The sequence below is a fragment of the Ammospiza caudacuta genome, chromosome 4 (genome assembly GCF_027887145.1).
Source record: "Ammospiza caudacuta isolate bAmmCau1 chromosome 4, bAmmCau1.pri, whole genome shotgun sequence".
NCBI lineage: Eukaryota > Metazoa > Chordata > Aves > Passeriformes > Passerellidae > Ammospiza > Ammospiza caudacuta.
This window is the reverse complement of record NC_080596.1, coordinates 64,390,485-64,414,195: the sequence shown is the minus strand read 5'-3', so window position 1 is coordinate 64,414,195 and position 23,711 is coordinate 64,390,485. Positions and strand designations below refer to the sequence as shown.

General features: G+C 40.5%; 2 protein-coding genes across 2 annotated transcripts; one reads left to right on the top strand and one right to left on the bottom strand.

The window, feature by feature from the left end:
* Positions 1-213: 213 nt before the first annotated feature.
* Positions 214-5,259, bottom strand: CLRN2 (clarin 2). The gene is made up of 3 exons (XM_058804264.1): positions 5,007-5,259; positions 1,093-1,272; positions 214-680 (listed from the first exon to the last, which is right to left on the bottom strand). Exons 1-3 carry the CDS (start codon positions 5,257-5,259, stop codon positions 415-417), a joined length of 699 nt encoding a protein of 232 aa, XP_058660247.1. The 3' UTR covers positions 214-414.
* A 937-nt stretch (positions 5,260-6,196) lies between these two features.
* On the top strand, positions 6,197-16,055 carry QDPR (quinoid dihydropteridine reductase). The gene is made up of 7 exons (XM_058803770.1): positions 6,197-6,347; positions 6,472-6,564; positions 8,040-8,136; positions 8,898-9,038; positions 11,382-11,490; positions 13,319-13,402; positions 15,205-16,055. The coding sequence occupies exons 1-7, from the start codon at positions 6,264-6,266 to the stop codon at positions 15,311-15,313; spliced, it is 717 nt and encodes a 238-aa protein (XP_058659753.1). The 5' UTR covers positions 6,197-6,263; the 3' UTR covers positions 15,314-16,055.
* Positions 16,056-23,711: the final 7,656 nt, after the last annotated feature.

Sequence of the window (23,711 nt, the reverse complement as noted above, 5' to 3'; positions counted from 1 at the left end):
AATATGCTCTAGATAATTCTGTGAAAGTAAATGCCAAATATACATTCTTTCTCTTTTGAAATAACCTTATAGTTTCAAAGATATGTGATAAACATGTTGTCTTTCTAAATAAAGAAGACATTTGGTTTGATGAATATTTTACCTTAGCTTTCTAAAATACCCCAAAGAGCAAAGTTTCTTAAAATGGAAACAGTATATACTCACTGCAGATATCAGTTTGTTTTGAGAATAATGATATTTATAGCATTTGGTTTTTAAATTTTTTTTCACAGACATGTTAGTTGCTGGTATTGTAGACTGACATGTTTACAAAGGTTTGTACACAAATCATCTATCCAAAACAAAGGATGAAGAGCCAAGAAGCTGTTCCTGTCACAACAGTTCACGTGAGCAAAATAGTTTTGTGTAGATTTGTTAGTACATGATATCCTCTGCTGTAACATTGACTTCTTCTGTTTTAGTCTTAATTTTAGGGAAATGAATCTCACTAATGGCTATTAGCAGTAAATTCACTGCATGTGCTGTGGCACTTGCCACACAAATCCAAAAACAGTCTTCAAAGCGTTCTTCTAAGATAACGAACCGAAAGACATTTTCCCGAAAATTGGCAATTCTTTCTGTGAGGTGATGAAGTTTCACAGCAGCCATGAAGCTGGTGACTCCAAGTACCACAAATCCACCTGCAACGAAATTAAATGAGTACTTACCATTATCAAATCAAAACAAGACAGATATTTTGGTCATGCTTCAAAAGACTTACTGAATACACCACTGAGCACTATGCAGAGTGGGGACAGACAAAGGCATGGCTTAAACACCTTCAAAATGCTTAGGCTGTATTGTGTGGGCAAACATACTTTTATCCATGACATAAAAACTCAAGGCTGGCATTCACAGCTCCTGTTAAATGTTAACTAGACACAGTAAGCCAAGATACCACCTGGAAGTTCTGTTTTGATAGGTGTGAATTCACCACCAACTTCATTGTATTCACAATATTTAAATCAAGGAGGTATTCAGTAAGGCAAAAGAAGGAACTTGTACCATTTTCTATGAATGTGACTAGAGAAAAACACTGGAAAATTACTTTACCTGCAAGGAAGTTCCAAAGGCATGCTCCTGCTGGACCGTTAATAGCCCGGTAAGGAACTTTTATTGCGTTAAGAATGCAGAATCCAAAACTGACCAGAGAAAAGAAAATGGCCACACAGAGGAACATTATGATCATCACATGCAGGCCTGTATTCAACTTTTTCACCATGTGTGGGAAAACTGTCAAGAAAAAATAAATTGTCTATTCAGTGTATTGGATTTCTTGATGATGGCAAACATCGCACTGTGCTGGTACTTCAAATTCAACTTATATTTAAGGATTGTTTTTTTATGGAGATGTGGAATTCAGCTAGCTGCACACATCTCAGTTCCTGATGCTTTATTTTTCAGTGCATCAAGCCAGGGATTTTCTGCTACAGGAATAATCCTTTAAACAGGATCTGTGAATTCAGGTTGAAGTCCTGTTTATTTATCTAGCATGTTAATGTCTTTATCTCTGGTGCTGTATTGTCTGCTGCAAAAGAGACCTTCCTGTCTCTTTTTCACCTCTGTTAAACTCCTGGCTTGGAGCTTCTCATTCCTGTCTCATGCTTTTTATCTCATCCTTTTGAAGTCTGATAGTCCCAGTTTCCTTGTTCCCTTGCTGCCTAAAATAGTATCACCTTTTTCTCTGTTTATTTTCTCATGTTCTTCTTCTTCTTTTTCTAATCCTCTCTTTACTGTTGGCTCCAGTGAGATCTGCCCTGATTTCATACATCCTAATCCCACAGGTTTGCCCTTTAAGATTCCCTTCTTGGTTTCTCATCTAGTGTTTATGGTCCCTTCATGCTTTTCTGGGCATCTGGCAGTGTTTTAGCCACAGATGTAGGAAGCTTGTAAAGTGTTGCAAGGTGGGCTTTAGCTGAAGCACTCGCATGGTTTGCTATAGACACAAGCTCTCCCTCAGCAGCCCGACACTCACTTGTCTCTTGAGAGCAGCAATTTTCTTGGTTCTATCTTCACAGACACAGTTCCTTTGTTGGAGGGCCAGATTGGCAGGAGCAGCAGGAAATGTACACCTGAGTGTTTAGTTTATCCTGCAGCCCTCTAGTAACAGAATCAGAAGAAATGTGAGTAGGGAATTGTAGGTGATGTTGACTGACAGGAAAGAGAGAAGCTGATTGAGAGGAAGTCTAAAATACAAGGTGATCAAGAAGAGACCTCCAGCTAGCATAGCACTGCACACTCATACATGTTCTGAAAAACTCACTGCCCAATTACTAAAAAGTTACTACAAAGAAGGTATACTATGTTATAAACAAATAAATAGATTCCTACCTGTGCTGTATAACTGATAAAAAACCCCACAAAGTTCAAACAAACCACCTAAAAAGTAGGCAGCAACAGTTTGTAGATGTCACTATGAACTTCAGGCATATAATTTGATCATGACAGGACAAAATTACAGTAGATCCTGTAGAAAAAAATTGTACTGTACAAATCCCACACAAAAATGATGTGATTCAACAGGTCTGCCCTTTCAGTAGCTCATTCTGGGGTTGTAGTTGGGCTTGGTGCACAGAAGACCTACAGAAGACTCTGACAATAAGAAATGAGGGGAGTAATGAGGATCAGAAATACATCTGAGAAATGGGAATCTAAAAACAAGGTTGCTTTCTGACTGGAAAATAACTGGCAGTGTAACAACAAAGCACGTGGAATTAAGGCTCCTTACAAACAATCAGAGATTTTAGGGTAGTTGTAAGGATTATTTGGTCTCTTTTCTGAGTCTTGCAGCCAAGTCCTGATGACCTGCCCAGGGCGTCTGGGTTAGTACACAGAAATAAGAATCCATGAAAAGGATATTGCCATGGAGACTCCAGACACAATCCTGTGCAGTGTTTGCTATGCACAGGCAAAACACGTGGCTTCCCCAGCTTGTTCCAGGGCTTGAATTAATTGTCAAAACAGAAGCATCTCATGCCAGCTTAGGTGCTTTAGGACCATCATAACAAGCCTGAGGTCTAACATACATGCTGCACTTAGGATGGGACACTTCCAGAAGCTGCAGCTGGAGGCCAGATGATACATCTTCAGGAGTACAAAAGAGCAGTAGACACCTGTTATGGCAACAGAGTCACTGTCCCAGCTAAAAAAGAGTGTTCCAGCCATAAGTCTACTTTAGTGGATGCTAACAAAGTGAGAGGTGATGAACCAATAACAGCAAATTATTGCAATTTGAAATTCTGAAGTGCCAGAAGTACTGCAATACTGCACCATATGATATGTTAGCTTTGTCTTCATCTATGGTGCCAGTGAAGTCCATTTATATTATCACAATCCTCACGAAAAGTCTCAAAGTTCTTGCACCCCAGTAAATGCAGAATGCTTGGAGATGAAGGGGGACATTCAAACCAAGAAAGTCAAGTCAAACCCAGAACCCCCAGCCCTGCTTACCATTGTGCTAATGTATCAGCTTTATTGTGTATTGCTGTTTGAAAGCAGTATTGTGAAAATATCAAATTCAGTAGAATTATTAAAATATTTAAAAGGGAAAATCTCTGGAACACTTGTTGAACAAAATGCATATTTGTGCCTACTGCACTTAATGTTTTACAGTTCTACCAGAGAATTATTACTAGCTTCAGTGAGAGCTCTGTTTAGGGAGTGCCGGCTCATGTCCTCCAGTTGCATATTGATGTACTCCAGAGTGACTGTGGAACATTATGCCTACCTCTCAGGTTGCACAGTAAAAAATCAGAAGGTTCATTAAATAGTCCAAAAAGTTGTACAGAGTTTTTCTCATTCTGTCTGTCAGGATGGCCTGAAAGAACTGGGGCTGGATGAGCATGACTGCTGTGTCCATGTCATGATTGCAGTTGCAGGCAGAGCTTGAGCAATAATTTGGTTACCAGTCCAAATTCATCCAGTTTAACAACTGGTCATGCTGATCTAAGTTGAGATTGCTCTGGTGCTTTTCTACATTCCCCCTGAAGTCCCACAGTCACACTTGCCTTCAATTTTTATAGAAGTGCTTGTGTAGTTATGTAGTCAGACACGATCCTATGGGAAAACAAGTATTTATTTTTGTAGGCTAAATTTTTGGCCCATTTAACTTCTGGAATACCTCACCTCAGCTACCAGAGCCATTGCAAAGGATGGGACAGGACAGCATTGCTGTGGGCCAGGCAGATGGTGAGACTGCAACAGCTTCAACTTGTATTGGTTTAAGTTTCAGTAAATGTGTACACTGAAATAAAAATCTTCAATGCAAATTGCCATTTTCACTACAGAACAGGAAGAGTGAAATTTGGAAATCATCCAGAGTACAGCTCAGTGCTTTCAAGACTTCAATGAAAATCTTTTATGTTAAAAGCAATATGTTTAGAAAAGTTTCTATGTTTGTTAAAAGTTCAGCAATTTTTTGTCTCCCAAGTTAATAGAAAAGAAGGTAAGAATTTCTTCAACATGTTAATAAAGTTAGCGATATGTGCTATGGTAGACATTTGCATTAGGACAGCCAGAGAAATACAGAAATGTGCCCAGCTAAATAAATCTGTGCTTCTTAAAGGGAAAAATCCTCAGAAGAGTTCAAGAGAGAAGGCAAGAACAGTTGCAGAGGGGTGGCAGAGCAAAACGTGACATAGGAAAAAGTCAGTCAAGGGAAAGCATGATTTACAGGGTCATCTCCAAATGACTTTCACCCCCTTCACAAGGCTAAAAGGAAACTCTCCATCTAGCCCTAGGGATTTTTTGTCCCCAGCTTGATTCCAGGATTACAGAATATAACTATAGCAGAAAGTGTTATTGAAATTATAGAAAATTTATATTCACACTCCAAATGTCAAACCATAAAGACTACATATTTATTTAATAATACAAATTTGCATTCTAAAAATTCTGTAAACAAAAATTATAGAAAGTTAAATTTGAACTAGATATTAGACTAAATATTCAACCAAAATTGTACTTACTTGTGAATTTGGAACGCCGCCCGCCCAAGCCACATTGGCGTATTTTGCCGCCCCGAAAGAGTCCGTAGTAAATTTCTCCAATGAACTTGACCAGCTCTGGATCTGTGGCATTGACCAAATCAGCCCCTGTTTTGCAAAGGATCTTTCCAGTCATCCACTTTGGGATCCCCATTGCAACAACAATCAAGATAAAAGACACAAAACTTATTAGGGAAGCCAAGGCAAATAATGTCTTTTTAAAGCAGCCAGGCATCCTAGTGCCTTCAAGGGATCATCTCCAAGCCCTCTCTGCAGCAGTCAGACGTATTTCCCATTTTTCATCACGCTCCAAAATCCACAGCTGAATACCAGGCATTTCAAGATACTTCTCTTTGTATTTGAGGTCCAGCAATTAACCCGTATGGTTAAAAATCAAGGCAAAAAATACATTTTGCTGCAACAACATCCTGAAATGGTTGCAAGTAAGGGCTTCATTACATAGTGCGGTGATGCTTCTTTGTAGCAAGTAATCCTATCTCTATGGCCAGTCTAATATTTCTTCAGGGGTTTAATTGTCCTGCTCAAATGACATCAAGTTTCTTACTGCAACCTCATGTGAAGAAAACTTGGAGAAGGATCCAGTTTATTGGATTATTTTAAAAAGTGGGTAAACATCTGTGTGCAAGGGACAAAGGATCAAAACAGCATAATTTGTCTGAAGGATTCTGCAGTCGCCTGAGCCGTGCTGAGCTTCCCGGCGCCTGCTCCCACCCAGCCTGTAAATGTCACTGCGGGCAGAGATATCAGAGGGACAGAAAGGATGGGTCTGCAATCTCCTGAATTACAGCGGGGCGCACGAAGCCCCTGGCAGCGGGGGCGGCCTGGCCAGCCGTGCCGGAGATCGGGGCACTCATGGGGGGTAACAAGCGACAGCTGCGATCCATGAGCGCTAAAGAAAACAGGCCGTAATTGTCCGCACTTCTACGGTTACTGTTACCCGAGCCCTGGCAGGACCTTCAGAGCCGCTAATTAATTAATTAATTAACCAACTAACAGCAGCAGGAGCCCTGGGGACTAGGGACAAGGCCCCTGACGCGGCTGGGCCGAGGCATTGGGATTTCTCCTCCCTCGCTGCCCCCGCTCCGCACGGCCCGGGCGGGCAGCCCCGCCCCGCCCCGCCCCTCGCCCCGCCCCGCCCACGGCCGGGCGCTGCCGCCTCTCTCCCGCCCCGTGAGGCGGCTCAGTCCGCGCCCTGAGAGCAGCGCCGGAGCGGCGGGCATGGCGGCGCGCAGGGTGCTGGTGTACGGCGGCAGAGGGGCGCTGGGCTCCCAGTGCGTGCGGTACTTCAAGTCCAAGAACTGGGTAAGCGCCGGGCCGGGAGGTGGCGAGGCGGGGAGCCTCGCGGGGGAGCAGCCGTGCCCTGCCGGGCTGTGCTGGGCGCTCCGGGGCGCGGGCCGCTAACGCGCCGTTCCTCTCGCCGTGGCAGTGGGTGGCCAGCATCGACCTGGCGGAGAACGCGGACGCCAGCGCCAACGTGGTGGTGAAAGCGACCGACTCCTTCCCCGAGCAGGCCGAGCAGGTGGGTCGGCGGCGGGCGCGGGGCGGCCAGTGCCGGGTGAGGCGGTGGGGCGGTGCAGCTGCCCATCTCCCCCGGGGTGCGCGTCCCTTCGGCCGAGCGGTGCCCGCAGCCTCCCCCGGGGGTGCGCATCCCTTCGGCCGAGCGGTGCACCAGCCAGCCTCCCCCGGGGGTGCGCGTCCCTTCGGCCGAGCGGTGCCCGCAGCCTCCCCGCAGGTTTGTGCATCTCTTTCGCTGCTGCCCGCGGTACCAAGGTGGCTGCAGGGATGGGTCCGGCTCCACGCAGGGAGCAGCAGCCGTACCGCGAATCTCAAGGTCCTTCAGCTTCTGCTCGTCCCTTCTTTTTAATGTTTTGTAATTCCTTTTAACTGAATATGCAGAAAGAGCTTGATCTGGGATATTGAAGGCTCAGCATATAAGGCAGTTTTGCTTTGTTTTTGTCTTGACTTTTGAGAGTTATAGACTGAACCTGGTGAGTTGTAATCAAGATGGTAAGGACACCTTAAAATGAAGCAAATACCCTAACTTAAAGATGTGTTGTGTGTAAGTAGATGGCATGCTCAAAGCATATGAACCTAAGCCCCAAGGGATCCCTAGGGTAATGCACTGGTTTCCACAGATGGGAATGTGAGAGGATCTAAGCCAGCTGAAAAAAGTATTTTGCTTTATTCTCTACAGATAGCATTCATTTTTACATTTTAAGTTTCAAGCCAATTTCTGTTACTGATGTACTGAATACCTAGCCAGTAGGGGTTTTTTATATATGCACAACTCCTAAAGCTTGGAAGAGTAACATAGAATGTTTACAATACAATTTTCAGTATATGGTTTTGTAAAAGCTGTTGGTTTTTCTTCACTTCTTGGGAGATAGATTGTTTGCTATTTGCTTTGACAGAGAAAATTTGTAGCCAACAAATTCATTACCAATTGCGAGGTCTTATATTTGAAAGAGAAGAAATTATAGATATCTTAAAGTATACAAGCTCAAATTTTGTGATCAGACTCAAACTGATGGTTGTGGTCTAGACAGAAGCATTAAAGAGGGCTAATCTTTAGTTGTTTTTCTTGCACTGTCATCAAAAGTGACAGTAGTAGTCCTTGTCAGACCTAGAGTTTCATTTCCTGTCTTAAACAACACCATACTCTGAAAAGAACTTGTCAAAAGCAAGTCAGTAATAATTTTTGTTAGCAGTAGAGGTAAGGGTCAGGTGTTTCAGCCCTGATGATCATTTATTTCCAGTGACATCACACACTCTATGGCTTTCATTTGTCTGACTTTCATCTATAGTTATTTTTAAACACAGTTGTTTTGAGTTCATGAATCATAAATATGAATTTTCTATAGCTGTTTAAATTGCTGTGTCCTGTGTTACTCAGATACATAAGTAGGAAAAAGTAGCTTTATGGCATTCACGGTGTTTACCTCTTTACCTTATCAGTCCGGTGTTTTCAGTATGTTCTTGTTCTGTGTGTTGAAGGTGACAGCAGAAGTTGGAAAGCTTCTTGGTGAAGAGAAGGTGGATGCAATCCTGTGTGTGGCAGGAGGATGGGCTGGAGGCAGTGCCAAAGCCAAGTGTAAGCCTTTGGTATAGACATGCTGGTGAAAACATGAATGATACCTGAGAGAAGTCCTTAAAAATATTTCTTCCTCTTCCATAAGAGTACATAAGCATAGAAGCACAAAATAGCTTAGTCACAGTGCTCTGAATTTTTGCTTTCTGTTAAATTTGCACAGCACTTCATTTCTTCAGTAATGTTTGTTGATGCACTAATTTTTATTAGAAAGTTTTGATGTGCTTTCTGAAGGAGCTCAGCATTGTTATCTGTGATAACAATCTTTTTGCTGAGATTACCTGTGTCAGGCAAGTTATGAAAGACACATTGATGTTGTTTCCTAAGTCATTGCTTTATGCATAAAACCTCAGTTGCTTCTGCAGCTCTCTGAGCTGTTACTGTGCAATATGATATTGGAAGGCACTGCCTATTCATGCCACAGAAAAAAACACTTCAGATTGAAAAAAGGCTTTTAAACATGTAACATTCATAATGAAATTTGTACTTTGCCCACTACTGTAGAGATACAAGAATAAAAATAGCCTTGTTTTCTGTTTGGAATAAATCTGGTGAAATGTGTCCCTTTCTTCCCCCTTCTGGTTTGGCTGTTACAGGCTCAAAGAGAAAGGAGATAAAAAGACATAAATGAATATTTTACAATGTAGAGGTAGAAAATTACAGAAAGCATGTTTTCATAGTGCTATTGCACTCTGTGTAACAGTGAGGAAATCAGAGTTTGTCGTCTTCCTTTGGCTAATTTCATTAATTCTCCTCCTAATCAGCTTTATACAAAAACTGTGATCTGATGTGGAAGCAGAGTGTTTGGACATCGACTATTTCCAGCCACCTTGCCGCAAAACATCTGAAAGAAGGTGGCCTCTTGACTCTGACAGGAGCTCAAGCTGCTTTGTCTGGAACCCCAGGTAAAATGCTGTGCACGACAGCTGCAGGGACACCAGCAGGCAGAGACAGTTGTTTGTCTGAGCATTCTTGTTTGTGAGGCAATAGCTTCACACCCTAGTTCTTGTCATCTAGCACAGATGGGATCCTGCTGCTGAAATGTGTAAGGAAAATGTAATTTTACAGGTAACAGTATTGAATCTCTCGAAGCTGTAGTGCAAGCATGTAGAATCAGTATTTAAATAGTATTTGACATGCATTGGTGAAATATACTTGGCTAGTATATGATACAGAAAAATGTTTGGAAGACAATGAAGACTAGAAGCACAGAGCAATAGAAGTACAGTGCTTAGACAAAGTTAAATTTCCTATTTGTGTTCTGAAAGGCAGAGTCCTTAATTGACCAATCTTTCTGTTGGTGATGACTCAGCTGATTCTGATAACCAAGCTTGTCCTGTTCATGTTCTGATTCCAGTCTATCTTTGCTTCAAACATAGATAAGCTTGTTGACTGTTGGCTTTGTCCTTAGCTAGCTATTTAATAGGAACTTTATTGCATTTTTAATCTTACCCCTCAACCATGTTGATCTGCATGGAGGAAGAAATCTGGGAGAAATTTAAAATGGAAAAAAAAAAAATAGGCACTGACACACAAGCCCACAGGCAGCAAAAGGAAAGTTTGAGACAAATACTCCTATTTCCCAAGCTTTTATTAGTGTCATTTTAACAATATTTTTAATACACAGATACTAAGATATTAAAACATATACAATTTATGAATATTCCTGAAAGCTTTGTCTAAAACTCTTCAGGCAAAAATATTCTATATATTTTCTAGTTAATGATTAGTCTTTTGTTTTTATAGTGGCATCCATTATAGTCAAAGATAAAAGGTTTATTTTTGAGAATAAGCAGATGAATAATTTACAGTGAACGGCTGACTGACTGTACACAAATGAAATAAAGTGAATTCTGGCAGATTTTCACAGTTTTTGTTTGGGTGGTCTTGGGAGGTAGAGACCACAACACAGGAATCAAAGTGATGAGCCTTCCTGTTTTGAACTAGCTGGTTTCAGCTGGTCTGGATTTTTCAAAAAGTCACAGCAGTGCTTTGGGCAAACACATGCAACTTATTAACATCAGGAAGAATTGGGAAAGAGTTGTTACTCAACTTTTGCAAATATGCCTTATTAGCCTTTTTATGACTGGCTGTTCTGGAAGAAAGAATCTTTTTCTTGTTTGCTGTTAATGAGATTTTTCTTTTCCTATGAGAAAATCTTGCCTCACATAATGCAAACCAAAGAACATTGAAAATTACATGAACAGTGACAGAAGCAGGGTGAGTGTGATATTTGAGAAATGTATCAGGCATGAAAAGGTTTCTAAGAAGAATTAGAATGTTTGGTTTAGGCAAGACGAGAGAGGAATGTGATACACATGTGAATATTTTTATCATAACAATAAAATAAGTTAGCTAGGGCTGTCCATGATTCTTCCTAATAAAAATGGATGTTATATAATATGTTTAATTACATTGTAGAAGTATTTCTACTATGTTCAGAATACTTCCTTAGGAGCATTGGATAGGGCCTAAATGGCTGTATAGATGGCTAGGAAGGAAGACATTCAGTTGTAGTAGACCTGTTTTCTTAGGTACTTTGTCTGTGTCTGGACTTCTTGACAGATACACGCCTTGAGACATCTGAGACTTCTGATTGTCCAGATCTTGTTCCTGACCAGTGTGCCTTATGCTCTGGTTCTTGCTGCTCTTACACTGCTAAATGCTGTCTTGCCTAGAAAGCAGCAGTTTTTAGGAAAAGGCTTCTTTTCTTGCACATTATTTATTAATTTTCTACCATGAGCCTTGGGTTTTTTTGTAGCTTTCTCCACAGGGCCTGTCAGACCTGGGATGCTGACCAAGTGAATTCCAGATTTGAGAGAGAAGTGTCTCTTTGGGTCCAAATTCACAAATACTGTAGTTATATGATGAAAATTAATAGAAGAGTGCCTTATTGAAGTCTGTGAGCATCTTACTCTGTTAAATTTGTAAACGTAGCCCTGTAGGTCACATCCTTCAGGGTGCATTTGGATACTTTGACTAAACATGCTTGACTTGGTAAGCTGTTTATTTCTGTAGTGCTGAGTTAACTGAGTTCTGTGGTAGTTTCTGGATGTCTTCTAAAGCCTTTTTATTAATATTATAATTTTTCTTTTAATATGTATGCTTTAATATGTTTTGAAAGTCTGATTCTTTTCTGGCTGTGGTAAGTGGTCCTAATATTTATCAGTCTTTAGTTTCTGTCATGTTACTGCTGATGTTGAGGGCTGTTCTGATAGTGCTCTGATTTGCCTGTTTTTAATTTTTAGGGATGATTGCCTATGGCATGGCCAAAGGAGCAGTGCACCAGCTTTGTCAGAGTCTGGCTGGTGCCAACAGTGGGCTGCCATCTGGCTCTGCTGCAGTTGCCATTTTACCGTAAGTGGTTGCTTAGTTGTCTCTGCCTGTGTTGTTTAATTTAATTACTGCTGCAGCCTAGAGCCAAACAGATATGTTTGCAGTGTCCTATTCACAGCACACAAACAGCCTCTCAGACCTACTCACAGGGAAAAGATGCATCTTCACTGGATGAACAAAGAATTACACAAGTCACCCTAAAAATGATTGCGTTCTTTTCTTTGTCTTTGCAAAACAGTCATGGATGTTAGGATTAAAATTTTGTTTACTTTTAACCAGTTTAACTGTAGCCATGCATTAACATGTGATTTCTTTATTTCAGGATAGACAGAACTGTAAAAATGAGATGAACTGTAAAAATGAGATGAACTGTTCAGCAAAGTTTTAGACTTAGCTCTGTGATAATAGTAAGTGTGGAGAGCCTGGTTCAAGCATGGCTTAAAGAAAGAGGCCATGAAGGTATACAGCTGATGGGAAGGTGAGGGGCAGCTGTAGAGCAGCAGTTCCCAGGCTTGATTTTGTAAATAACTAGGTTCTCAGGCACCTTTTCATAAACAGCAGGATTCTCAGAGAGTCTTCTCATAACAGTCCTTGGCTGCTCTGGGAACAGATATGAAGGTTTTGAGAACTTTTCATATCACAGTGAGAACACTAATTTTGGTTTCAATAAACCACGGGTATTGTAAACAAAAGGAGGGGTTAGAGTTTTCTCTGTAACCTATCGTGAGCTTGGATTTTGCAATATGCACGAAGTTAATTAACACGATTATAAAGGGTGACTGATTTGATCAATAAATCGGAGTCGATGCTGATCAACAAAGATGGGTCGTCTCCCTTCGCTTTCAACAAGTAAGCACAGGATTACTTGACAGGCTTTCACTTGATTAAAGATGCTTCTTCATAAGATGCTGCATGCCTGGACGGTAAAATTAGGGTACTTTGAGGACCTGTAAACCAAAAAATTTAGCTTGTATTTACCTGCTTTCATTTTTTGTTAGGAAAACTAGTGAAAAGTGGATGGCCTAGTAGGTCTTCACTATGTTTAATTTTATCAATTCTGTTGCAAAAATTGAAAGTATGTTTCTTGCCAGGTCCATATCTAGTTCAAGACCCAAAATGTAAGACTAGAGAGTTCTGTACAGAGATTTGATCTACTACCTGAATTCTCTACTTTTGGTTTCCTCACACAAACTCTTAAGACACTTCTTCAGGTCAGACAGGAATGGCATTAAATGTGTTTGGATAACTGACAGCACCTTCTAGAGAGCTTTACAGCCAGGCATACACCAAGATCACTGGATTTTTGTGCCTGCTGCTCTTGTGTAGTTCTCATGCAAACTGCTGTTCTTAACTGAATTTTTGAGAGGATAAATACACCTTGGATTGTCAACAGCATTTCAGTGACGGAGTTCTGGAAAGTTAACCCTTTCATATCATTGTATCTAGTGTAAATATGTATTGTCAAACTCACTGCTTCCTATATTTATGCACTTGGTCTCTCAAAAGCATGGAAGTAGTGCAGGTGTGCTGGGCAGTACATGTGAACAGGCTTATTATTGCTGCCATTCCCCATCTGCATAGGAGGGATGGGAGGGGAACTTCAGGCTGAGTGATGGCTCCAATGGGCACTTCTTCAGCTAGCCAGGACACTGGGGGCAGTCTTAGTTGGAGCCTTGGATATACATTGAAACTAATGACTATAGACTGTTAACACATGGAGAGGATGCAAGGGATCCATATCACCTGGTGTAAAAGTCAAGGACGTATTACAGAAATGAGTTGAAGTAGGTGGTGCTCATCAGAAACATGATATATAAATAAAAGGCTTGCTTATCTTCTTTAATCACAGGGTTACCTTAGATACACCAGCAAACAGGAAATCAATGCCTGATGCAGATTTCAGCTCCTGGACACCTTTAGATTTCATTGCAGAGTGAGTATCTGTGGGATAACTAAACAGTTGTTCCCTGTCACTCTTGCTGCTGCATCTCAGTGCCTGTTCTGTTTAAATGGCTGTCTTGGATTTGGGTGGATTTTTTTCCTCTATCATCTTATTGGGTATCTTTCTAAATCACACCAGGTTTAATTGCATAGGCTTCCTAACTGGAGAAAATTAGCCTAACTCCATCAACTTTAGCTTCTCTGCATGAGTGATTCCAGCAAGAAAGATAGCCTTAAGCAGCTGGAAGCTGGAGAATTTCCTAAAGCCTGTAGACAAATTAAATTGCAGACAGCAGGTGCAGGAGACACCTGGCTTAAAGATAAACTGCAAATAAGCATTTCAACTTGGGTGGGATTCTTTTTCTTCTAAACACATTTTACTGCCCAGTTTATGGCACGTTAGTTCAGTTCTATCAACTGGCAACATTTCTGCTCTTGTTCAGAAGAATTTAGTACAGATTTTTTTTTTTTACTATCTACAAAAACTTGTCCTGAATGGTGCTGCAAAATGCTGAAACTTCACTGTAGTTTATGTAAGGGCAGGGTGAGATTATCTGCCTTACTGTTCTCATTCCTCAGGGTTGGAGAAGGTGCAGCATGACTATTGCTTTCTGCCATGTGATGGGGAGTAGCAGAGTTTCTGTTGAGTGTGAACTCACATTTTAAAACTCTTTTAGAACTGACAGTGGAATTGAATTTACCTATTGCTAATTGTTCAGAGAGTAGTTTAGTTCTGACATCAGATTTCCTTTTCTGTAATTTTTTTAAGGTGGATGCCAGAGATGGAAATGGTTTCAGTTGCATCTGTTTAGTTTAAGCCTCTGCAGTTGTCTGATGAGGCTCTTTAAAACAGGCCCCATCAATTGAGTTTAGCTGGCCTGGAAATGTTCAGAAAAAGATCCCTAATTTACTGTGCTCCAGGGATAGCTTAGCTAGATGTTGCAGTGTTGCAAATTCGTTTTTTAAGTTGAACTTTTAAATAATTTATCCTTACAGGAGAATTCAGTTGATTGGTTTGTTTTGTTTCTAATTCCCTAAAGTTTAACCCCAGTGCTTGGAAAACTGAAAATCTCACTGAGCAACATCTGCATCTTGGGAACAATGCAGGAAATCCTTTCCCATATGGCACTTGGATTTTATGCCCTGGGAGCTCTTGTTGAATTGTGGGATGTTCCAACATGATAGTTGCAATGTGTGCGTTATTGGGAAGGCTGAAGGACCTGTAAAATACACTTCACTCTCTCTAATCTATTTTGAGGAAGGAGATTATGTTGTCTTTTGATAAGAAGTCTCCTGGTCTGCTACCTAGAAGGTGTCCATCTTACTCAGCACTGTTTTGGATGTCTTAAGGCTTTTTTCCCTCCCACTGAGACCACTTTCACAGTTACATATCATAATGTTATAATGGCCAGTGGCAGAGTAATGAATTTAGCAACTCTATTCTAGTCATAAAACTGAAATTCGTTTATTTATGTGCTATAAAGGCAACTAAAGTAGCTCCTCCTTCCCCTTTTCTAACTTCTTTTAAATAGGAAAAAACCTAGTGACTGACATTTTAAGCTCCTGGCCTTTTCTTTTGAGATATTTTGGAAATCCTGTGTCCCTTGGATTTCTCTGGGCCCTCTGTACAGTTCTGAGGGTCTGAATCCAGTGATCACATCACATTGACATCTCTAGAGAGAGCAGTAGGAAAAGTAATAGGCTTGTATTTTATTCCTCCTGTCAATATACCTGATAATAGTTGTAATTTTTTTGTTCTCCCTCACCCTATTTTATCCATTTATTTTAAAACAGAACCTTTTATGACTGGATAACAGGAAAGGATCGACCCAGCTCTGGCAGTCTAATCCAGGTGATAACTACAGGTGGGAAGACTGAATTAGTTTCAGCAGCACATCTTTGATTTCAGTCACTTGAAGTGATGAAACTTCAACAAAGGAGAAGATATGGAAAATCTGTCCACCAGTATAATTTCAATGGTCTTCTGTATCCAGTGTTTGTAGTTATTCCATTAATGGAACCAGATTTCAAGTAATGTTTGTGCTGTCAGTTGTGAGCTATCAGCATTTGTTTACCAAATAATACCAACTTGTCTCTAAATGAAGGTTGCAGGCTTTAAAGTCTGTAGGTGTCCTAATTCTGAGCATTTTATGGCAATTTACCTGTTTTCTCTGAAATGGGAATTGTGCTTAACTATGTCATGTGATTGCATACATAATAGTTGGATTTTTTTTCTCTGTCCGTAAGTGTTTCTGGCAACTTACTGTGCATCTTTTAGCTTTCTGTCTTTTTCTGTCTGAGAATATAACCTGCCTATTGTGTTGGCTATAGCCATAGGGAACACCACAGTCATGTATCATGTCCTAGTCATGTAACACTTTTCTTGTGAATGTTCCACTTGAGTTAATGAAACTGAGATTACTCACTTGAGAAGGAATTCCTAATTTGCCTTACAGTTCATAAGCTGCTCTCAGGCCTTTCGTTGTAGGATAAGAGTCATTCTGTCAAATGAATAGTGGTCTTTCTCTTGGTCATGATTGTTCTTGACTTTTTCTAAAAGCAAAGTGCTGTAAAGTAGTAGAAAAAGCATACATGCACTTGAAAATGGAACTTTTTGTGCAAATAAATATATATTGTTTTATGTACTGGGCTGTCTCCATTACTGTAATCCAAATACCTTGATAACATTTTATTCGGTTTAATTGAACATACAGTTCAGTTGTGGTAAAGGACTTAATCTTTTTACTTATTTAATTCTGATGGTGCATAAAATACATTTCTGTGTGTGCTGAAGATCTATTAGCCATGCACAGAGGCAGGCCTTCAGCTGGGGCAAATGTTTTCTTAAATCCAGCCATGTTACATGGGAGTACAGTTCAGATAAAGAGTGCAAGCATTACCTGTTCTGAGCATGGACTCACAGGAAATCAGTTCTATTGGATTTTTGGGAACATCTTGAAAGCAATTAAACATGCAAAGTTGTGTGTATGTTCTCCTTCGAAACTTTCCTGTTTTTATTAACTTCAGGGTTGTGTTGGGGAAGGATTTATTGCCATGAGTCAGGAAACCTTTCCCCTCTTCCCACTGGAAAATCTCACATGTGCCCATGTTAATTTTAACATAGAATGATTGTCTGTTTTGCTATGACTGTCTTTACTTGTTTTGTTTTGCAGGATGCAAAGATAGAGGGGAATTTTTCTGTCTTGTCAAACCAGGACTGTCATTTGTAAATCTGCTTTTCAGTGAAAAGCTTGCAATGATGCTGCTGCACCAGCAGTCTATACAGGCTCAGAGTACAGACAAAAACTGCAAGGGACTGGTTGGGAATGAAACTAGAGTGCTACTCAGTTATTCTTGAATAGGGTGTAGCTGTCATACTACAAACTAACAGGATTTGAAGGCTTCCCTTTGCCAAGCTAGCTGAGGCAGTGAATAGTTTTAAAGTATAATTGTGAGTGCAAGACTTCTGGATTAACTCTCATCAGTTCGCAGGTACGAGCAGAAAGATACAAAAATGATATTATTGAATCTGGAGAGTGACGATAGAGGTGAGTGTATGACAATGAGCCAGCTGTCTGACAAATTGCTGCTAAGGTGAGAGATTTAACCTGAGGAGTTTGATGTTAAAGAGGCTTTTTGTGACCAGTTTCATCTTGTATCTTTCCAAACTTTATTTCCTTCAGCTGGCCCAGAGATCTGGTGGTGCTGCAATGAGGAGCAGAGATGTGTCTTTGTGTAGGGGTATTCCATATGGATGAGCTCTCTACAGTGCCCCCACACTACTAATGGAGATTGTAGTCCTGTTGAAAAGATTTTTACAGAATTATGGCATGGTTTGGGCTGCAAGAGAGCTCTGAAAATCTAGTCCAACCCCCCCATTAGGCAGGGATGTCTCACTGCTTATTACAGAAATAGGTACATGATGAATTTCCACTCCAGTGTTGATGAGAACTTCTGAATTGCTCATATTTTACAAATGTTAAATATGTCATGATTACCAGCACTGTACTACAGAAGTTAGGACCTTACCTTCCTTTAATTTAAGGAATGCAATATTTATTAATTTCTTATATATATTAAGCAGCTGAATCTATCGTGTGTTTTACTTGGGACTGTACAGATGTTGTCACACTACAGAATTCATATGCACAGAGCCTGTTTAGTAGGACATTTTTCTATGCAATCTTCCTTCAAAGATGCATGCTACTGTTTACTAGGAGGGAAGTCAAGTGGAGTCTGGTGAAAAATAAAACCCAAATCATGCCAGATCAGTCCTGCTTACACTGCAGCCCAGTTGCACTCAGCATTCTGGGTTTCACAGGTGTAATGTTGTTTGAAAATAAACTTTTCTAGAGCAGAGCCAATGCACCTTAGAGAAGATGATGCAATTGCATACACACAGTTCCAGTCTCCCCAAATAGGGATGGCTCTTGCAGGTGGCATCTGATACAAAGGTGCAGAGACAAAACATGGCTTTGTCAGAAGGCCAGGAGCTGGGACAGGCCTGCTCTGTATGAAGGGGATTTGTTCTTACAGATTTAGAGAAAGTAGATTTTAATAGAGCACAAACAAAAGAGCCTTGTACAGTAGAATATCAGTGGTATTATAAATCCAAAGACCTCTGGACACTGGGCAAGAGCCTGTTTTTGACATTCCAAGTGTGAAGTGGGTGGGAGCCTGGGCTGCTGTGTGGACTGTGGCTGCTGTTCTGCAGACCCTGACTGGTTCCAGGCCCCTTGCTTTGCAGAACCTTTTGATCATTGCAGGACTGAGTCCAAAATGTTTTCAGAGTTCACTGGGAAGTGAAATTCACATATTTTACCAAGATATTTAATTTGTTTAGTTATATTTTCATGAGAAAATCAGTTTTCTACCTATTATTAGTAGTAGTAGTAAAAATTGCCACAAAATAAACATTTATGATCATGCCCTGCTTCTAAGGAAAACAGAAGTTTTCAAGTACAGTAATAGCAGTCATTCAGCATGTCCAGTTCCATTGTAACCCAAAATTGCACTTTGAAATCTTTTGTTGAAACATGGTAAACAAATGTGTTGTTGTGTTTTTTTTTTTTTTTTTTTTTTTTTTCTTAATGGTGGAATGAAAATTACTACCACAACAAGAAGTAACATTTATCTTTCTTCTTCCCTGTATTGGCTCACTGGAAGAAAACAGATGGGGACTGTAATAGCATGTGGAGATGCTTCAGACTAACCCTTGCAGTGTTGAACAAGGTGAGAAGTAGGCAGACATCTGAAAGGCATTGCAGAAGTCAATAGCAAATGTCACTTGAGATTTAGATCCCGGTTATTCTTGCACTTCCTGAAACACCATGTTCTGAAGGATCTGCTCTATAAATACGGCCGGTCTCAGCAGGGTCTGTGGGGGCTCTCGGGGTCTGATCGCAGCCTCCCACGGCTGAGCAAGGCTGATCCTCGGCAATGCCAGTAGAGGGCAGAGGCTTCCACCGATTGGGGAGATTTCTGCTAAGGAATAGCTTTTTATCAGCGAGGATTTTAACCATGCCACAGCCTCTGCTGAGAGACTCATCCCCTTCTTTTGCTTTATTGCCCACAGTCTGACCTTTCTGGTCTTTCCTATGCCAAGCACATACAGCCAACTCTGTATACCAGTTTTAGAAACCACTCCATCAGCTTCAAGCAGAACAAACCAAAAAACAGCCACAAACCCCAACAAACACCACTACCACCACCAATACACAGGCACACACGCACAAAAACCCCCCAAAACAACAAAAAAAGAAACCAAGGCTGTGAAAGGAGTCCCACATCCGGGTGTACCATTGCTGTTGGCATGTTATCAGTAAATGGAATGACAATCAATATTCTGCAACAAAGCTTTAAGGGCTTGGACATGGTGTGAATAGAAACAGGTTGTTTAACTGTTGTACTGCACATAAGAGTATAAGAATTTCCCAACCCAAGCAAAAAAGCCTGTAACTGTTCAGACTGGACTGGTATTAACAAAAAAATTAATTACTATGGGGTTTTGAGTATTAAAGTTTTAACTTCTTTGCCTGTGAAATGAAGGAATGTATAATATTTTTTTTAAAACTATTTAGGAGGGAACAAAAATTAGCAAGTCACACAGTGGTTTCTATAGTTTAATATTCATTATCCAGTGCCTTCTGTAGATATGAACTACACTACTATTCTTAGAATTTTCTTTGAACGTCCTCTTAAGCACTTTCTAAGTAGGATGTTCTTACAAATGGAAGGAAACCTTAAGATTGAAGCCCCTGGTTTCTGCTCCTTTTTTGGCTACTTGTCTGGTGGAAGATTTTGAATACGAATGTACACCCGTACCTCACATCCCAAATATATATAAGACCATTTTATAGTGTGTTGAGATCTATTGATGCATCAGAACATATGAAGAAAACAGTTATCTCAATGGGTACAATAATAAAAGCTCAAAGTGCTTTTTTTGTTCATTGAACTTAATGTAAAATTGTGACCACAAGCGGCAGTCATATCCCTTTGTTACCACCAGTCATATTTGGTGATTTGCAAAAGAAGTGCAGTGTCAAAGACTGCCTCAGCCTGGTAGTTTGGACGTCACTTACCTGTGTATGTGGTGGTATGTAGTGATGTTTTCTCTCCAGTACAACAGGCATTAATTTTTCATGACTATCACAGCTGGAATTTAAAAATACCTTTTCATTTTAATTTGGACAAACCAATTACTCTTTCTGTCAATGTATCCTTATATCTCAGTGAGACGCAGCTGAGATAATAAAGAAATGGGCCTCATAGTAAATTCTGGATTAATATGAGTTAGTGTGTTGTTTAGCTTGTTTGTTTAAGACCATACACAAATATCACCTGAAAGAAAAGGGTTTCTTGGGGTCCCAGGAAGATATTTTTTCCCAGTTGTTGAGGTCCTCAACATCCTTATGCTCAGATGTCCAGATTTTTTTCTACCCTCCATTAGAACAATGACCAGAACTCCTAAACTGCCAGCTTCTAGTTTTCAAAGTCTGTATCCTGAATCATATCCTGGGCAGCAGAGCATAGCTATGCATGCCCTAAGTGCCTCATGCCTACTTGCACTAATCAAAAAAATCAGTCCATAATCCAGCAGGGATTAATGACCTACTTTATCCACATTACCTGATAAATAGCTTTAACATGACTATATTTTGTGAATAACATTTTTTTTTTTTACAGCCCCCCAAAAACTTCCTGTTTGCAAATTCAGGTCTCTCCTTTACCAAAGTGTTACCCTGCAAGCCTTTACACCATCTGTATAGTTAGCATGTAGGAAACCATGCTATTAGCAACATGAGGCCACACAAATGTGTAAAAACATGCATCCTCCCCCTTCCCCAGTCTCAGCTTCCCCTGTGAAGTAGTCTCTCAGACCAAATTTGTTCTGAGAGGTGTCAGGCAGTGTAGGAAGTTGAGGTTCTGTGCTTCTAATGGTTTTCTCCTCCACTTTGCCTGCTGGTTTTCCTGCTGCTCTGTGCCCTGGTGCCCCTGCTCTCACCACCTCGGCTGAAGGCTCATCTGATGGGATCACAGCCACACACCATGTTCCTGCTGTAGAGGGGGTTTGTCTTCACCCTGCTGGTGGAGCAGAAGGGCATAAGTCATGCTTAGCATATACATGTCTTGAATGCTGTAGATAAAGACATGGACATCATGTACAGCATAAATGGAGTGGGGAGGACAGGTTATTAATGATGCAGGAGCTGTTTAGCTGGCACGCAGTCATGTATGCACTTAAACATTTTATCTTGCTGGTTATTAGGAAGGGCCAAGTGGTGTCTGCCTGTATAGACAGAAGATGGTACGAAATGCTGTTTGAAGGGGCAAGGACAATTTCCCAGCTGTAGGCTGCTTGCTGGGCACTGGGTGCAGGAGACCCCTGGGCAGCACAGCAGCGTGCCCAGGCATGTGGCTTCTGCAGCCCCTGGTACACCAGGGCTAAACTAATAGGTGTACTCAAAGTAAGAGAGGTGGATAACAGTAGAGAGCAAGAGTTGAATTTTCAGACAATGTAATAGTTAACTTTTTCATGAGGATATGATACCTTTTGAAAGACTGTTTAAAATTGGAACAAAACAGGAATTGTCACTCTTGAAGTGTCCACTGGTCATTTCCAGTGGGGGCTGAGTTTTCAAATTAACATTTTCTCCTTAACTCTTGGGCTTTTACTTTTACTTGCCAAAACCACTGGATTTCAGATAAGGGGATACACTTCTGGTTTGTCTAACTTCTGTTTCACAATTGTTAAATGGTTAAAGCCAATACTTTCTGTTCAGGAAAATATATTAGATGCATGTGCTGTTGCATACATCTGCTACAACAAAATACCTTCAGTATTAAGACTTGTAAAAGCTGTAGCAAATTTGAGTTACATTCCATTTGATGCATTAATTTCACCTTAACTATAGTCAACAGGGAACCAATGAAGACAGAGCAACTCCTTTGTGTATGACTGCCTTATGTGGATTTCATGCAGAGACTCTGACTGCAGCTGAACCTGTCATAATTAAGAAAATTCCTAATGTTAGGGTTTTTTCCTGTAATACTTTTTCACTGAGGGTGGCATTTACATGGTAATTTTGAAGTTCAGCAGGAAAAAAGAAGGATTGATCTTAAGTAGTTTTGTTCCACTTACTCGTTGTTAAACTTATTATTCTTTGTTCTATTCGTTTTTTTGAGATCTCAATCAAAACCACTTTATGTGAGGCATGATTCCAGCCACTGTGATTATAGGTTTCTTTGGATTGCTGAGCAAAGTGGAAGTGTTAACAAGAGAGGGTCTCTGATGTGGGTGAAGTTACACTAGAGCTTTAGAGCACAGTCTGTTCTGATGGAGAACAAGTGGGAACAGCACTGGAACATGATGGTGATACTGAAGAGTGGGATAAAATGGATAAGTGAAATAAGAACGAACATGGACATGAGAAAGAAGGGGTTACTCTTCAAATTGAAGGTAAGAATAAAAGCCCAGAACACCAGTATATGGCAAGAAGTGGACCTGTGCAATGCCCCTGTTTTCATGTTGAATAAGAAAATAAACCTAAGGTTGTACTAGCATTAGTTTTGAGGGTTCTATGTGAAGATATCAACATCATACTGAAGGACCAATGTTCTAGGTACAGAGGGAAATCATGGATATATGTCCAAGAGGGGAAAAAATACATGAGAGAGGTGAATTTGAGTTAAGAATTAGCTAAAATACACATGAATTTTAGCAAAGTATTTTCTTCTGTTTTTTGATTCTTTCTGTTTCCAGGGAACCAAGACTCCATGTTTGTTCTTTATGCAGTCATTAAAAATATCAACTAACTTGGTCTATGTCCAATACAGTTCAAATTATTAGCCAGTTGATAGAAAAAATGCACCTGTTCCAGCAGAAAAGATGAAATTTTAACTCCTGATCTGTATTTCCTGAACAAACAAGATTATCCTGTATTGCTACTCTCAGCGAAAAACCGTCTGCAAGAGTGTTAGGTGGATAAGAAAGTGGTTGTATGGTCACATCCAGAGGGAAAAGAGAAGGCATTTTCAGCTAATTGTGCCCTTCTGGCACCTAAAGGGAGTCTACAAAAAAGGTTCAGAGAGACTATTTACAAGAGCATGTGAGGATAGGGCAAGGCTGAATGGTTTCAAACTTTAAGAGTAGGCTTTGGTATTAATGGAAATTCTTTAGGATGTAGATGCTGAAGTACTGCAACAGGTCACCCAGAGAAGCTGTGGGTGCCCCATCCTTGGAATGTTCAAGGCCAGATTGGACGAAGCTCTGATCTGCTTGGTCTAGTGGAGGGTGTCCCTGCCCATGGCAGGGGGGTTACACCTTTGTGGTCTTAAAAGCCTCTTCTAATCCTGGCCATTCTATGGTTCTCTTTGTGGTAATGCAGAGCTCCCACAGTGTCATGAATTACACTGTCTGTTTTCCAGAACAGCCCGCTGTTCTGATGGGAGCCTTCTCCAACCATACAAAATTAATATTAAAAGACTATCAAGTATTTATGGTGGCACAAGTTGTGTTTTGGAATAAAATATATAATGTGGTTTGACTGAACCCAGGGAAACAAATAGGTTTCCATTCTAAATCCTTCTGCTTGTATCAGGAGATGGAATGCTTGGAATACCACTGCAGAAATTAAAAATGTGGTTCTTTTCACTGTCAGCATCTTCTCACTCCAAAAACTTAAAATTACTAAAAGTCTCCCTTACAATAATTGACAGAGAACATAATGCCCAAGTTTGGGACATTTTATTTTAAGGAGTGTAAGAGATGAAGTTCAGTCTTTCAGTTCTTTCCGTTT